At 51.1% G+C, this 16,075-nt stretch overlaps 1 protein-coding gene across 2 annotated transcripts in view; it reads right to left on the bottom strand.

Moving 5' to 3' along the window:
• FAM178B (family with sequence similarity 178 member B) overlaps positions 1–16,075 on the bottom strand; it is a 76,037-nt gene that overhangs the window by 32,855 nt on the left and 27,107 nt on the right. For both annotated transcript variants that reach the window (XM_017523928.2, XM_037736945.1), the window contains exons 4-6: positions 12,343–12,436; positions 9,976–10,152; positions 9,664–9,761 (exon numbers count right to left, since the gene is read on the bottom strand). In XM_017523928.2, coding sequence (XP_017379417.2) covers positions 9,664–9,761; positions 9,976–10,152; positions 12,343–12,436 — 369 coding nt within the window. The remainder of the gene's footprint in view (positions 1–9,663; positions 9,762–9,975; positions 10,153–12,342; positions 12,437–16,075) is intronic.

The following is a 16,075-nucleotide window of genomic DNA, read 5'->3' as shown; positions in this document are numbered from 1 at the left end:
CTGTGTTGACCAGGATGGTTTCGATCTCTTGACCTCGTGATCCACCCGCCTCGGCCTCCCAAAGTGCTGGGATTACAGGCTTGAGCCACCGTGCCCGGCCAGAATTCTATTTTTTTGAGATGGAGTCTTGGTGTGCCGCCCAGGCTGGAGTGCAGTGGCGCAATCTCAGCTCTCTACAACAACCTCTGCCTCCTGGGTTCAAGCGATTCTCCTGCCTCAGCCTCCTGAGTAGCTAGGATTACAGGCATGCGCCACCACAACCGGCTAATTTTTGTATTTTTAGTACAGACGGGTTTCACCATGTTTGCCAGGCTGGTCTCAAACTCCTGACCTCAAGTGCTCCACCTGCCTTGGCCTCCCAGCGTGCTGGGATTACAGGTGTGAGCCACAGCACCCAGCCCTAGAATCTTTTTTTTTTTTTTTTTTTTTTTTTTTTTTTAAGTCCTACCTCTTTATGCTTCTTTGAAATCTGCCCTCCAGGCTGGGCGTGGTGGCTGACACCTGTAATCCCAGCACTTTGGGAGGCCGAGGTGGGCAAATCACAAGGTCAAGAGACCGAGACCATCCTGGCCAACTTGGTGAAATCCCATCTCTACTAAAAAAATACAAAGATTAGCTGGGTGTGATGGTGCATGCCTGTAGTCCCAGCTACTCAGGAGGCTGAGGCAGGAGAATTGCTTGAACCTGGGAGGCGTAGGTTGCAGTAGCCAAGATCACACCACTGCACTCCAGTCTGGCAATAGAATGAGACTCCACCTAAAAAAAAAAAAAAAAAAAAAAAAAAAATCTGCCCTCCAGAAGCAGACACAGCATGAGTGTGCTCAGTGAGTCCCCACACCATGCTGGGCTCTGTGCACTCAAGAACACGGCCACAGCACCTGTCCCTCTGATGCCTATGGCCCGAGTCAGCAAGGGCACCAGCCTGATGGGCCTGTAACAGGGGCTGCTTGAAGAGGAGATGCCTTGGCCCTAGCCTAGTCTTGAGGCTGAAGAGGTGTGAATCAGGCAGCGGAGGAGGATGGGAAGAGGCCTCTCCAGAAGGAGAAGACAGATGCAGAAAAGCTTGGAGGCAAGTGATCATCTTGAGTTGGGGTGGCTGCCAAGTTCCAGGATGCGGCAAAAGCGTGCAAGCCTGCAGGAGGCAGGGGGCACCAAGGCCCCCCACCCCAGGCTGGGCTGTGGCATTTCGCCCTGAGGGGGAAAGTCTGAAGGATTTTAAGCACATCAGCTATGTGACCACATGAGCATCTGAAGGAAGGTCACACTCCCGGATGGCACGGGGTGGAGTTAGTGGAAAGAGCCTGGAAAGGCACGGTGTGATGCTCCGGCAGAAACTCAAGGGTGTTGGAGGAAGAGCTGCACTGAGGCAGCAGCAGGGAGGGTGAGGAGGAGGGATGAGCACTAAGGGAGACTAGGGAGCTCCGGGGCACCGAATCTGTCCATAAGACTCCAGGCCTGGGCAGTGGGCAGGCGGGGGTGCCACTCATGGAGCCATGGAAAGGGCCCTCCTGGAAAGGCAGTGGCTCCTGTTTCCCACATGCTGAATCCCAGACATTAGCCACACAGATTGATGTTCAGCAGAAAACTCCAGCCACAGGTATTCATTAGGGAGCTGCTAGCATATACCTGGAGTTGAGGCCTGGGAAACCGGTAAGATGGTGTCTCAGGCTGGCCTCCCTAGAAAGTAGGCTCTGAAATGGCTATCAGTATGCAGGGAATTTATGTGGGAGAGAGAGGATGCAGGGAATTTATGTGGGGAAAGACAGTGAAGGCCTCAGCCGACCCCATGAGGACTCCAGAGCTGGCAAGGTCCTTCAGAGATGTCCTCAGCTAAAGCAACGGGGAAGACCGTCGTGACCCAGCATTGGGCTGCTGCCAGGAAAGGGGCCCAGCCCTGATAAGGTGACCACCTTTGGCAGAAGCGACTCCTGGCATGGGCTGGCAGGGCAACACCCCCAGCAGCAAGGAGAGTGCCTCAGTCCTAGAGCAGGGCAGGCTAGGGGCACTCAGCAGCACTGACTCCATGGGCCTGCGCCACAAGAGAAAAGGGGCTGGGGTGGAATCCTGAGGCTCACCAAGACTCCAGGGCTGGTGGGGGAGGGACATCGCTGAGGGCAGCTGAGGAAGCCAGGAGGGTTGGGAAGCCCAGGGAAGGAAGTGATGACTGCTTGTCCGGAAGGGCCCAAGGAGTCCCTAGTGATGCAGCAGCTTGGCTGGAGTGCCTGTTGCCACAGGTGGTGTCTCCTCAGCTCCTGGCCCTTCGGGTCACTCAGATATCCCACCCTGCTCCTGAGAGGGAGCAGCGTCCTCCCCAGCCATGTCCCCTTCCTGGCGATCGCAGCCTGCCTGACTGCCGCCCACCTTCTGGCTGCTGTCTGCTTCCTGGCCAGCCCAGGTTCCAGACGGGACCTTCATCTTGCCTCTTGTTCCTCTAGATTTGGTGCTCTTCTGAAATCTCCATGTTAACTGGGCTTTGGCTGTCTCCTTACAGAAGATTTTGGCCTCGCCCACCCCCGGTGAGAACTCTCTACGATTCTCTGAGCTCTAAGAATTCCACCTTCCCGAGGGTGGGCAGGACTCATCCAAAAGTGAGTGAGCACTGGGGGAGGAAGCCTGGAGCTGCGGCAGAAGCATGAGGGAGACGTGGGTGGAGATGGAATGGCTGTTTTAAGGTAGGAGACACAAGAACACATTTACTTGCTGCAGAGAAAGCTGGTGAACAAAAAGCAAACAGTACAAGAAGGGATGACTGCAGAAGGTTCTGGGAGAGGCAGGACTACTGGGATCCAGAATTAAGGGTGCGGTACAGCAGGGAGGTGAGAGCTGTGAGTGCACTGCATTTGTGTGGTGGGGGTGGCTGTTGGCTGGGAGTGCAGAGGCTCAGCAGCAGGAAGCATGGAGTCTGCAGTGGTCCCCAGGAGGCTGGTCAGGAACTCCCAGTGGCTCCGGGCAGCCTGAAGGGGTCAGGGGCCAAGGGACATACATGGGGCATCACTCTGTTCGGCCGTTTAGTTTCAGGTCTAAGAGCAGGCAGGCAGGGAGTCCACAGTGGAGAAGGGTCCAGGAACTGACCCAGGGCCTGGCAGTGGTGAGGGGAGTAGGGAAGGAGGTGGAGCCCGCTGGCCCCGCAGCGAGAACAGTGAACGTGAGTGGGAGGGAAACAAGCAGGGCTTCGAGGGAGGCCACGGTGCATCTGTGCCTGTCCCCACTCTTATCCCTGGTGCACAAGGACCTGACGAGGGTGAGGCTGCTCTTTCCTTAGGCTGCCTGCACTTCCACTCCATCAGTCAGTTCTTCCTTGGTGGCCACACAGAAACTTCTTGGCTGGCTGCTCCAGACAGAAGAATGCTCAGAGGATCCTGGGGTGCTCCAGAATTCATGGGAAGATGGAGAACCTGGCTGAGGGACGTGGGGCAGCCAGGGTCTCTGCCCAGAAGAGCCTGTGAAGACTGCTGTCCCTGAGTCCTTTCCTTGGGAGTATCCAAGTGGTTTGCCTGGGTCTCACTCCCAGAGATGGAACAAAGGAGTGCCTGACTCTCAGCTTCTGTGGAGAGGGAGGTGTGAGGAAGATGCTTCCCCAACACAGGAAGGAAGCCCACACCCCCTGCAAACCTCAATGTATTTCCATCACAGGAACAGAGATCAGAAGAGAGCCAAACGTTGGCTTCTACTTATTCACTAAATATTTACTCAGCACCCGCAATATTCTAGTCCCTGCTCTGTTCTGGTGCTGGGGATGCAGTCATACGAGAGATGGAGGGAGACCTCCCGCTCAGGGAGCTCTCTCTCTCATGGGAAGAGCCAGGTCACAATTCACTTCTGGTCCTGGTAGTAGAAAAAAATGAAGAAAAGGGAGGTTCTGCAGAGCCTTGAGTTGGGAACACATTTGGAAAAAGGATCAGGTGAAGCCTCTCTGAGGCGGTGACATGTGGGCAGAGACGATCATGATGGGAACATGGGAGTCTCCTACAAACAGCAGGCATGGGGGAGGGTGGGCATCAAGACACAAGTGCCCAGTACACCCCAGGGACAGGGAGGAGAAGAGCGGAGGGCAAGGCCACACCTCAAGGGGGCCTTAGTGGCCACCTCAAAGACTCCAGGCTTCCTTCCAAGATGATGCAAAGTCTTGGAAGATTCTAGAGTACGGAAGTGACTCAATTGCTTATGACAGCTCTTTTATGCTTCAATGTTTTAGGTGTCATCATGATGTTGTAATTATGTTTTAAAATACCCACCAAGGGCTGGGCACTGTGGCTCATGCCTGTGATCTCACCACTTTGGGAGGCCAAGGTGGGAGGATCACTTGAGCCCAGGGGCCTAAGACCAGGCTAGGCAACATAGGGAGACTCTGTCTTTACAAAAATTTAAAGAAATTAGCTGGGTGGGGTGGCGCACGCCTGTAGTCCCAGCTACTCGGGAGGCTGAGGCAGGAGGATCACTTAAGCTCAGGAGGTTGAAGCCGCAGTGAGCCTTGATGGTGTTACTGCACTCTGGCATGGGTGACAGAGATTGTCTCCAACAACAACAAATGAACCACCAAGGCCTTATCTTTTTAGAGACACCTACTGAATAAAATAAGAGGTCTTATCATTTGCTTCACAATGATCTAGGGCAGGGGTGGGGGGCAGTAGTTGAAGGAAGGAGGAGTCTCCATGGTTGTGTCTGCTGAGATAGAAAATGGGTGCGTACAGTCCATTTTACTATCCTCTCAACATTTGTATATGTCTTAAAATTATCTATAACCATTTTTTTTTTAGATGAAGTCTCCGTCTCCCAGGCTGCAGTGCAATGGCACAATCTCAATTTACTGCAACCTCCGCCTCCTGGGTTCAAGCGATTCTCCTGTATCACCCTCCTGAGCAGCTGAGACTACAGGTGCGCACCACCAGGCCCAGTTAATTTTTTGTTGTTGTATTTTTAGTAGAGACGGGTTTTCACCATGTTGGCCAGGCTGGTCTCGAACTCCTGACCTCAAGTGACCCACCCACCTTGGCCTCCCAAAGTGCTGGGATTATAGGCATGAGCCACTGTACTTGGCCAACAGAACTTTAAGAACTTATTAAACAGAAGTGATTTTGGCTATTTGTTAAGAACTGGGTGTAGGGGTAAGAGCAGAAGCTGGGAAGCAGACAGGGTCTTCAGAAAGGGGAAACAAGCCCAAGGCAACCAAAGCCACCCCTAATAACCTCACATCCAAAGATGACTTTTCTTTTCCCCTAACATCAGAACTAGCATCACGCTTCATATATGGCTTCAAAGCCTTTTTTCCATTCAGCTTTATCTCATCAACTTTCTCATTTTCCTGTGAAGTCATTTTTAGGTACTATAAAATACCATGGGGAGAACTGGATTGATGGTGGGGCACTGAGGCAGTTTCCAGTTCCTAACATGACATCGCTATGCCAAACATCCTCATCAATGAAACTTCACTAGCTATCTAGTTCCCTGGAAAACAATCTAGTTTATCGAAGGGTTTGCACGTTTTAACGTCATTTGCTTGATTCTGCCAAATTGGCCTCCAGAGAGACCACTGACTGCACCTTGTGAGCAGGGAAGCATATGCGTTTCCTCGCATCCTGCCAACAAGGGGGGTGGCACTGACCTTTCAGATCCATTCCTGTCCACCAGGCAAAGAATTCTACGTCATTGTCAGTGCTAGTTTTGTGAGCCATGTTAAGCAGGCTTCCTCCATTCCTCTATCTGACCAGGCAGCTTGCATGAGCTGGCTTCATCTGCCCTTCTGCTTTGAAGCAGCACACACAGGATGTTTAATCAACAGCCGCAAGCAGTGAAGGAAGAGGGCCCCCGGAGCCTGGGACATCAGCTTTCAGTGATGTGCGAGCCGCTGCTGGAGCCCTGAACAGAAGCGGGGATGGCGTGCTGCTCTTCCCAAAGCTGCCTGGGCTGCCCTAGTGAGGCCACCTCCCAAGGTGGATTTCCCTCCAAGAACGTTCTCTTCCCCTTGGCTCTCTTTCAGTGGTCTGCCTTAGTATTCACTTTCATGTTCATGGTTAGGCCCAGCTCTTCCTTAAATTTGCAGTACATCCCATGAAGTCTTGGGCGCTGAGGCAGGGGCTACGGGAGTACTGCACCAGTGTCAGCGGGAGCTCTCGCTTTGTGCTTAACCAGTCAGTCGAGTAGACAAAGAGTGTGACAGCCCCTCGTACAACAATCTGCCCTTCTTCGTGGGGTCAGTCTGGGCACAAAGCCCAGTGGGGCAGCCACCAGCGAAGGCAGCCAGCAAGCTCTGTGGCCGCCATGGGGAGCACAGTGGGGCAGCGGCTCACTGAAGACCCACAGTGAGTACAACGCGGCAGGAAAAAAGAATTAGGAGCTCTTTACAACCCAGTCAGGGATGACAGCCAAAACAAACCCTGAAATGCAAAGAAGGTGCAAGAACGGCGGATGCGTGCACACGTGCACAGACAGAGGCTGGCGACCCGCCAGGTGGCTCTGGCTCAGAGGAAGGGGTGCATTTTCAACATCAAATTTGAAAGGAGTACTTTCAAAAGTGTACTCCTTGGTACCTTCTGAATTTTGTTCTATTTGCTTTTGTCTATTGAGAAAAGTAAAAATGCAATCAACAACACTGATCCTGATAAGGTGCCCTCCTTCCTAGTAAAGCTCTTGGCACAAAGCATCACCCTGCTGGCGTGGCTGCCTGAAAGGCAGGCGCAGGATGTTGTTTCATTCATTCCTTGGCATTTAAAGGGCAATTGCCACGGGCCCTGGAGCTACAGACAGATTCCACAAAAGACACTGATTCATGAAATCAGTTTAACATGGCTAACAGATGAAGGAGCAAAGTCATAAACTTAGGATATGGAGAAGGTAGCTTCAAATCTGTCTTGAAAGGATGAATCATTAAGACCAAAAAATCAGGCATGGTGGCTCACACCTGTGATCCCAGCACTTTGGGAGGATGAAGTGGGAGAATCACTTTAGTCCAGTGGTTCAAGACCAGCTTGAACAACATAGGGAGACTTTGTACAAAAAAATTAAAAACTAGATGGTGTGGTGGCATGTGTTTGTAGTTCTAGGTACTACAGAGGTTGAGGCAGGAGGATCGCTTGATCCCAAAAGGTCGAGACTGCAGTGAGCCATGATGGTGCCACTGCACTCCGGCTGGGTGATAGAGTAAGACCCTGTCTCAAAAAACAAAACAAAACAATAGACAAAAAAATTGATGTTGGGTCCACTGGCTCTTTGGGGATGGAAGAAAAAGTTAGATCTTTATCTCATACTTCGGACAACAGATTACAGATGGGATTAAGAGCTGAAAGAAACAAAGCTATGCAATCCTGAAAGAAAAGAAAGCACACTATTTTTATGGTCTTGGTGGGAAAACCCTTCCTCTTCCATACAGAAAAACTAAATCACACAAAAATCCCAATCAATTCTCTGTATTATCCATAAAACTGCCCTGTGAATCTAAATCTATTCTAAAATAAAACGTATTGAAAAAAAAAAAAAAAAAAAAAAAGAATCCAGTTCACTGATACCATACATAAAAATTTAAAAAGGACAATTTATAACCTTCAGAGAAAACACATTGTAACATAAGCAACATGAAGATCAATACAGTTGTTAAGAAGATAAATTACCTGATAGAAACATGGGTAAGAAATACCAAAAGGTAATTTGCAGTAAGAGAAACACAAAAGGCCAATAAATACATGAAAAGATACTCAATTTCACTGGCAATCAGGGAAATGAAAATTAGAACCACGGGATGCCATTTTCTACTCACTAGATTGACTAAAACTCAAAAACAGAACTGAGAATATGTAGCATTAATGAGAATGCAGAAAAATACGCATTTTCATACCCATTTGGTGGTATTACTAATAGGTCCAGCTTAACATACTTTAGGGTTGCAATTTCACTCCAAGGAATTTATCCCATAGAAATATCTGCCCAGATGCTCATATAAATAGTCACTGGATTAATGTCCAGTACTAGATGATAGTGGCACACACACTAGGGAAATACTATGCAGGTATGAAAAAGAGTGGTTTATTGTGTGTGTGAGAGAGAGAAAAAGAAAACAACACAAACACCATGGCCTGGATGGAGCAAATGAGAAACTGCTGGACGAGGGGGGCTGGGGGCCAGCCTAAGAATTTGGACCTGGCCCTGCAGGCAGTGGGGAGCAGGGCAAGGCAGATACATGATTATCACAGGAACCCACAGAGCAGACAGACTTTGGGGAAGAGGAAGAAACAGAACGTCTCCACCGCCCTCCAGGTGAGCTAGTGAGATGAAAGCTGGAAAGGAGGTGACTGATTTACATAACCCTGACACGGTCCTGGCTGTCATGGAGTTGGATTTAGGGTTTAGGATATAGAAGGCAGGAAGGATGGGATTTAGGGATGAAGGGGGTAACAGGTGGGGATGGTAGAAACCTGTAATTTCTGGCTGCTGCAGTGGAGTAGATGGGCAGTTTGGGGAGAACAGGGAATCAGTAGGCAGGGTCAGCCTCTCCATCCCATGAAGAAATCCCAGACTGCTGGGGTGCAGGCAGCCTCCCGCACTGAGGCCTGTGGAGTCCCCTGACAGAGCTTCCAGAAGTCCCATTCTTTCAGAGAGAGGGTAAAACCTGTCCTCTCTGAACTGCACAGGCTGCCTCTCTGCCAGCCAGATTCCCAGGAAAGAGAAAAAGAGATGGGACTCCCCACTCAGCACTGAAGTGGAGGCCAGGACAACCGAAGGTGACTTACTCAGTCAACAAGCAGAGCCTCTACCAGGCTGGGCCCTGGGGTGTGGGGTGATTCAAACTCCAAGCCCGCTCCCAGAGGCCACCCTCTGAACACTGCAGAGGTCCCAGTGGAGGGTAACACAGAGGTATCTGCCAAAGGTGAGGGGTGGGAAGCGTCATTATAGGCGGGAGGAGCTGCAAAGGGACAGGCCCAGAAAAAGAAGGGAAAAGGGAGAGAGAAGAGGGAGACGAGGGGATGGGAGTGGTCTGCTCCTGGAAAAGGCAGGCAATTCTCCAAGACTGTGGCCAAAAGTGGGAGAAGGAAGGTGGAGAGAGGAGAAGAAGGGCTAGATCCAGCCAGTGGGCCTTAGCGCCTCCTGGGCTGAGTTTGTTTACTCACTTCATTGATTGGAAAAGAATTTACAGAGCACCAAACAGCACGCCAGGCACTGTTCTAGATCTGGGACGATCTGACAGTGACCCCGACAAGGCAGCTGCTCTGTGGTGACGACTTTGAAGACAGCCAGAGCCATAAACAAGGAAACAAACAGTAACATAATTTCTGGCAGAGGTAAATGCTAGGCGGAAAAGAAAACAGAAGGATGAATTGAGTGTGGGAGCCGGAGCGGAAGTGGGGTGACCAGCGGACAAAATTCAGCTGAGGTCTGAATAACAAGGAGCTGAAGACTCGGGAGGGGGCCCCAAACAAAGGAGGGTGGGGGCACTGCAGGCAGGAGCTAATTGCAGAAGGCAATTGTTTTGCTAATAAGACCATGTTAAGAAAATTAGGCTTTTTTTCATTTGTAAAGAACTCATTAGTGAGTTATATTTTTAGTTTTCCCTCCTGGGGATTAGCAATTGGGCAGGGGGGGGGTTTGTTGGGGCGGAGGGAGAAGATTCTGGATCCCTGTAAGACCCTGAAGAGATGAGTGTGAGGGAGGAGGTGGCGGAGGAGCTGCACGCACCTGCTCCGAGAGGTCACATCCGGGAAGAACTGCACGAGGGCCAGCAGGTTGTGGTGGTGGTCGGACACCCAGCTCAGGATGCAGCATAGTTCCTGGAGCTGCAGGTGACAGGTACACCATGGGCTGCAGGAGGACGCCACCTTCCCTTCTGCCCTCGCCACCCAGCCTGCACAGCACAGGGGAGTAAGTGGGCAGAGACCGGGGCATTCCGATGACCTCCAGGCAGTGCCATCCCCACCCAGGGCACCCTAGGGGCCACCTCGGTCCCTAGTGACAAAGCTGCATGATGACTAGGCTCTGGGTGTGTGGTACCTTTCCTGGCCACTCCTGGATGTTCTCCAAGAGCAGGAGCAGAAGCTGCTGGAGATCGATCTTGGGCAGCAGGCAGAGCCCCACATCCAGGCCGGTGCGGCACAGCAGCTCAATCAGGCCCATGAGGTTCTCATCAGTGTAGGCCCCTGGCTGGGCCTGGGCACACAGCGACAGAAACTGGAGAGAAAGAGAAGAGGGCAGGGGTGGCCAGGGCGTGGGGGAAGAAGAGAGGACATCGAGGACCTGGGAGACACTTGGGCAGGAGGGATGGCACTGTGAGCCTGAGGCCATGCTGGATAGGAGCTCAGGAAACAGTGAGGCCAGGATCTGTGGCCCCTGCAGGGTCCTGAGTGGCAAGCACAGGTGTGGAAAGTGAGCTTGTCAGAGGCGTTTGAACCAGAGTGACTCCATCTTGAATAGGGACTGGGTAAAATAAGCCTGAGACCTACTGGGTGGGCTGCACTCCCAGGAGGTTAGGTATTCTTACAGGACAAGATAGAAGGTTGGCACAAGACACAGCTCACAAAGACCCCGCTGATAAAACAGGTTGCAGTCAAGAAGGTGGCCAGATCCCACCAAAACCAAGATGACCAAAGTGACCTGGTTGCTCCATATGGTCTAGAAAGGGGAGAAACCCTCAGTTCTGGGTTTTGAGCAATTCTTCTGCCTCAGCCCTCCAAGCAGCTGGGATTACAGGCATATGCCTCCATGCCTGACTAATTTTTGTATTTGTAGTAGAGACGGGGCTTCACCATAATGGCTGGGCTGGTCTCAATTTCCTGACCTCAGGTGATCTACCTGCCTTGGCCTCCCAAAGTGCTGGGATTACGGGCATGAGCCACCCTACCCTGCCTATTCCTTTCCTTTTTTTTTTTTCCCCTGAGACAGAGTTTTGCTCGTTGCCCAGACTGGAGTGCAAGTGCAATGGCACAATCTCGGCGCACCACAAACTCCACCTCCTGGGTTCAAGCACTTGCTTCTCTTGCCTCAGCCTCCTGAGTAGCTAGGATTACAGGCAGGCACCGCCACACCTGGCTAACTTTTTGTATTTTTGTATTTTTTTTTTTTTTGAGACAGAGTCTTGCTCTGTTGCTAAACTGGAGTGCAGTGGCATGATCTCAGCTCACTGCAACCTCTGTGTCCCAGTTTCAAGCAATTCTCCTGCCTCAGCCTCCCGAGTAGCTGGGCCTACAGGCATGCACCACCACACCCAGCTAATTTTTCTATTTTTAGTAGAGACGGGATTTTACCATGTTGGCCAAGTTGGTCTCGATCTCTTGACCTCATGATTCACCCACCTCGGCCTCCCAAAGTGCTGGGATTACAGGCGTGAACCACCACACCCAACCATTTTTTGTATTTTTAGTAGAGATGAGGTTTCTCCATGTTTGTCAGGCTGGCCTCAAACTCCCGACCTTAGGTGATCCGCCCACCTTGGCCTCCAAAAGTGCTGTGATTACAGGCGTGAGCCACCATGTCTGGTCTCCTTTACTTTCTTAAGAAACTTGCCTTCATTTTAGTCTATACATTAACTTCTTTTTTTCCTTTCTTTTTTTTTTTTTTTTGAGACAGAGTTTCTCTCTTGGAGTGCAATGGTACAATCTCAGCTAACTGCAACCTCCGCCTCCTGGGTTCAAGAGTCTCCTGCCTCAGCCTCCCGAGTAGCTAGGACTATAGGTATGTGCCACCACAGCCGGTTATTTTTTGTATTTTTAGTAGAGACAGGGTTTCACCATGTTGGCCAAGCTGGTCTCGAACTCCTGACCTCAGGTGATCTGCCCGCTTCAGCCACCTGAAGCGCTGGGATTACAGGTGTGAGCCACCATGCCTGGCCTCTTTTTTTTTTTTTTTTTTTGAGACAGAGTCTCACTCTGTCACCCTGTCAGGCTGGAGTGCAGTGGCACCATCTCAGCTCACTAAAACCTCTGCCTCCCAGATTCAAGTCATTCTTTTGCCTCCTGTAATCCTGAGTAGCTGGGATTACAGGCGCCTGCCACCACACCTGGTGAATTTTTTTTGTATTTTTAGTAGAGACGAGGTTCCACCATGTTGGTCAGGCTGATCTCGAACTGACCTCAAATGATCTGCCTGCCTTAGCCTCCTAAAGTGCTGTAATTACAGGCATGAGCCACCACGCCTGGCCCCAATTTTTTCTTGAGCAAGATCCAAGAACCTTTTCTTGGGGTCTGGATCGGGACCCGTTTCCAGTAACACGGTTTCTGTAGCATCTGGCCCACAGCCACCACAGTGCCTGCCATGGTGCTGAGCTCACTGGAGATGCTCCGTGACGCTCCCCAAATTAAGCTGCTGAATGGGTCTGGACTGAGAGCCGAAAGTGCCCTGAGTGAAGCAGGCGGCTGGACTCACCTTGTAGATGTGGCTGAGACTGATGTCCAAGGCTACCTCTTGGGGAGCGTCCTGATGCTTATTCTCACTCAGGCCAGCCTCACCTGGAGGCACCCTATGGAAGACAACCAGAACTGATGACAGGAAACCCGGGAGGTGGGTACGGGGGCAGGATCAAGGTGAGAAGCGGGACACCACTGCCCTGGGGCTGCTCATATGCTGGGCACAGCAAATTCCTCCACACAGATGATCTCATGTAGTTTCTGAGGGCCAAGAATCCAGGGGCAGCTCCGTTGGGCGGTCCTGGTTCAGGGGTCTCTCGGATGCATCCATCAAGATGTTAGGTGGGGCTGAGCCTGACTGGGCTGGAGGGCCTGCCTCCCAGCTCACTCATGCGGTCATTGATCCGCAGGCCCCAGGATCTCTCCACAGGGTTTCTCCACATGGCTGCTGGTTCTCTAAAGCCAGCAATCAAAACAGAGGGAGAGAGAATATGCCCGAGACCCTAATATCCAGAATCTACAAAGAACTAAAACAGATTTACAAGAAAAACACAAGTAAGCCCATTCAAAAGTAGGCAAAGGATATGAACAGACACTTTACAAAAGAAGACATACATGAGGCCAACAAACATGAAAAAATGCTCATCATCACTGGCCATTAGAGAAATGCAAATCAAAACTGCATTGAGATACTATCTTACGCCAGTTAGAATGGCAATCATTAAAAAATCTGGAGACAACAGATGCTGGAGAGGATGTGGAGAAATAGGAACACTTTTACACTGTTGGTGGGAGTATAAATTAGTTCAACCATTGTGGAAGACAGTGTGGTGATTCCTCAAGGACCTAGAAATAGAAATTTCATTTGACCTAGCAATCCCATTACTGGGTATATATCCAAAGGACTACAAATCGTTCTACTATAAGGACACGTGCACACGAATGTTCCTTGCAGCACCGTTTACAATAGCAAAGACCTGGAACCAAGCCAAATGCCTATTGATGATAGACTGGACAGGGAAAATGTGGCACATACACACCATGGAATACTATGCAGCCATAAAAAACGATGAGTTTGTGTCCTTTGTAGGGACATGGATGAACCTGGAAACCATCATTCTCAGCAAACTGGCAGAAGAGCAGAAAATCAAACACCACACGTTCTCACTCATAGATGGGTGTTGAACAATGAGAACACATGGACACAGGGAGGGGAGCATCACACACTGGGATCTGTTGGGGGAAAATAGGGGAGGGACAGCAGGGGGTAGGGAGGTGGGGGGAGATAGCACGGGGAGAAACGCCAGATATAGATGAAGGGGAGGAAGGCAGCAAATCACACTGCCATGTGTGTACCTATGCAACAATCTTGCATGTTCTTCACATGTACCCCAAAACCTAAAATGCAATTAAAAAAAAAAGAGAAAAAGAGAATATGCCCGAGACCGAGCCGCAGCCTTCCATAATCCAACCTTGAAAGTGACATCCCAGCTCTTCTGCTGGTCAGGTAACTTGGTGAGGAGGAGGCTACAGAACTGTGTGAACTCCATGAAGAGGGGACCCATGGGGGCTCCTTGGGGACTGGCTTCCCCATGGTGCCATTCAGGTGAGGCCTCCAGCTTTAGTTTACCAGGATTTGGAAACCAGAAAATAACATTTCCAATCCCACCAAAGGGTCTTCCTTGAGTCCTCCCTGGGTCCGTTAGACAAGGGTGACCCTGCATGCACTGAAACGTGCACTACATGGTGCCTGACATGGGGGCTTGGCTCGCAAGTCAGCAAGTATGGTGTAAATCAGAATAAAAACATCCCTGAAAACCCCCTCCAAAGGTGTCACCCTGAGCTGATGTGCTATATGCTGACAAGCCCAGCGTGGTGTCTCCCTGAGTGACGGATGGGATCTGGCTGAGCACCAGATGATGTTAGAGGCCAGGCCTAGGGAAACCCCCTCCCCCTTTAAAAACCAAGCCACACGCAGGGTGGTGAGATGCTTATGGTGAGGGGGCCTTGGTGGGTCTTAGTGGATGGCAGTCTCATCATCCTTTCCACAAGCCTCCCTCCCTGACATGCGCTCATGGGACGAGAGCCTGGGCGGGATCACATTCGCCTTCTCTATGGCCGAATGTACGTTGTTGATTTGAAGTATGTTAAGAGAGCTTATGGCAAGGTTCCCCTCTGCTGTCTCACCCACTTCTCCACTCTTATGAACTGGCTTAAGGTTCCCGCCAATAGTGGTAAGTGAAGATATTGATGACAGTGGGCTTCGTGCAGTCCCCCTGCCATGGGGCAAGAAGGGTGCTGCCCTGTAGCTCTCGCTAAATCTCAGTTCTTCTCTGCCTGGCACTGGCGCTGAGCTCAGAGGGGAAAGAGATTCTCTGAGGTACCAGGAAGTTGGAGGTGCCAACAAACCAAATTTGGTGGGGGAGTGGACGCTGGGGCTGGGCTCAGCCCTTCTTCCAGATTTCAGCATTTATTAGGGCCACAACTGAATGTTGTGGGTGAGGCTGGCATTTACATATCTGGGCACAGGCTGGCCCTGCACCAGTATGTGAGGGGGAGCTCTGGTTCATACTAGCCTTGAGTGGGCACTGCATGCAGACGTAGGTGGGTGTGCTTTCAGGTTTCTTAGCACAGGGCAGCCAGAGTCAACTTCAAAAAGTCTGGAAGAGAGATGCTGCCAAAGGGAGAAGGCGTGTAGAAAGTGTGAAGTGGTGACACGATATTAGGGTCTCTGAGCTGGGGAGGGGAGTGTGGCTGTGAGGAGCGCCCTGTCCTCCTTGGGAAGAAATGCCAGACTTCCCAAGTGAATGCCTGGCTGGCTTACCAGCCAGAGCTCCAGAACTTCATGGGCCCACTTCTCAGGCTCATGGGCAATGTGATGGGCGTCCTCTAATCCTTGTCTTTCAGAGGACTCACCTGACTGCGGCTGCTGTTCTGAGATGCAGCATCAGTTGATCCCCAAAACTCCACCACTGCTCCTAGCAAGGGGCCATGGAGCCCAGGGGATTCAACGGCCCATCTGTCATCCCTGTTCCCCTCCTGGGCTCACCAGGTTAGAGTGAGCTGATGGCCCCACCACTGGACTCTAGCAGCAACACCGTTGAGCAAAGCAGCCTCATCGGTCCCACTCCTAGCTCCAGGGTCTGTGGCCAACATCTAGGAACTGGAGTGTGTGTCTTGGAGACACCGTTCAACACTCATTAATCTTATGAGGGACATATCACTGACCTCTACCTAGGTCTCTGCATCTTCTTCTGCCAAAAGTTGAAAAAATAATGAAGTTACCATCTGTATGGCATTCTGACATTCTCAGAGGGAAGGCAGCAGGTACAGTGTATAAACACCACTACTACCTTAACCAAGAGCTGCCTACTTAACCAATCGCCCCTGTGCTTGATAGGAAGCCCTGTCAGTGTTAACTGTCATGTATTTAACCCTTTGGCCTCTTCACCAGGCTGCTCCTTTGAAAACCAAGTGGCCAGCCGGGTGTGGTGGCTCATGCCTATAATCCCAGCAGTTTGGGTGGCTGAGGAAGACAGATCACCTGAGGTCAGGAGTTCGAGACCAGCCTGGCCAACATGTGAAACCCCATCTCTACTAAAAATACCAAAAAAATTAGCTATCACAGTGGTGCATGCCTGTAATCCCAGCTACTTGGGAGGCTGAGGCAGGAGAATAGCTTGAACCTGGTGGCGGAGGTTGCAGTGAGCTGAGATTGCACCACTGCACTCCAGCCTGGGCAACAAGAGCAA

The sequence above is a fragment of the Cebus imitator genome, unplaced genomic scaffold (genome assembly GCF_001604975.1).
Source record: "Cebus imitator isolate Cc_AM_T3 unplaced genomic scaffold, Cebus_imitator-1.0 Scaffold31, whole genome shotgun sequence".
Classification (NCBI taxonomy): domain Eukaryota; kingdom Metazoa; phylum Chordata; class Mammalia; order Primates; family Cebidae; genus Cebus; species Cebus imitator.
The sequence above is the reverse complement of the archived record's forward strand: the minus strand, read 5'-3'. Positions and strand labels throughout refer to the sequence as shown.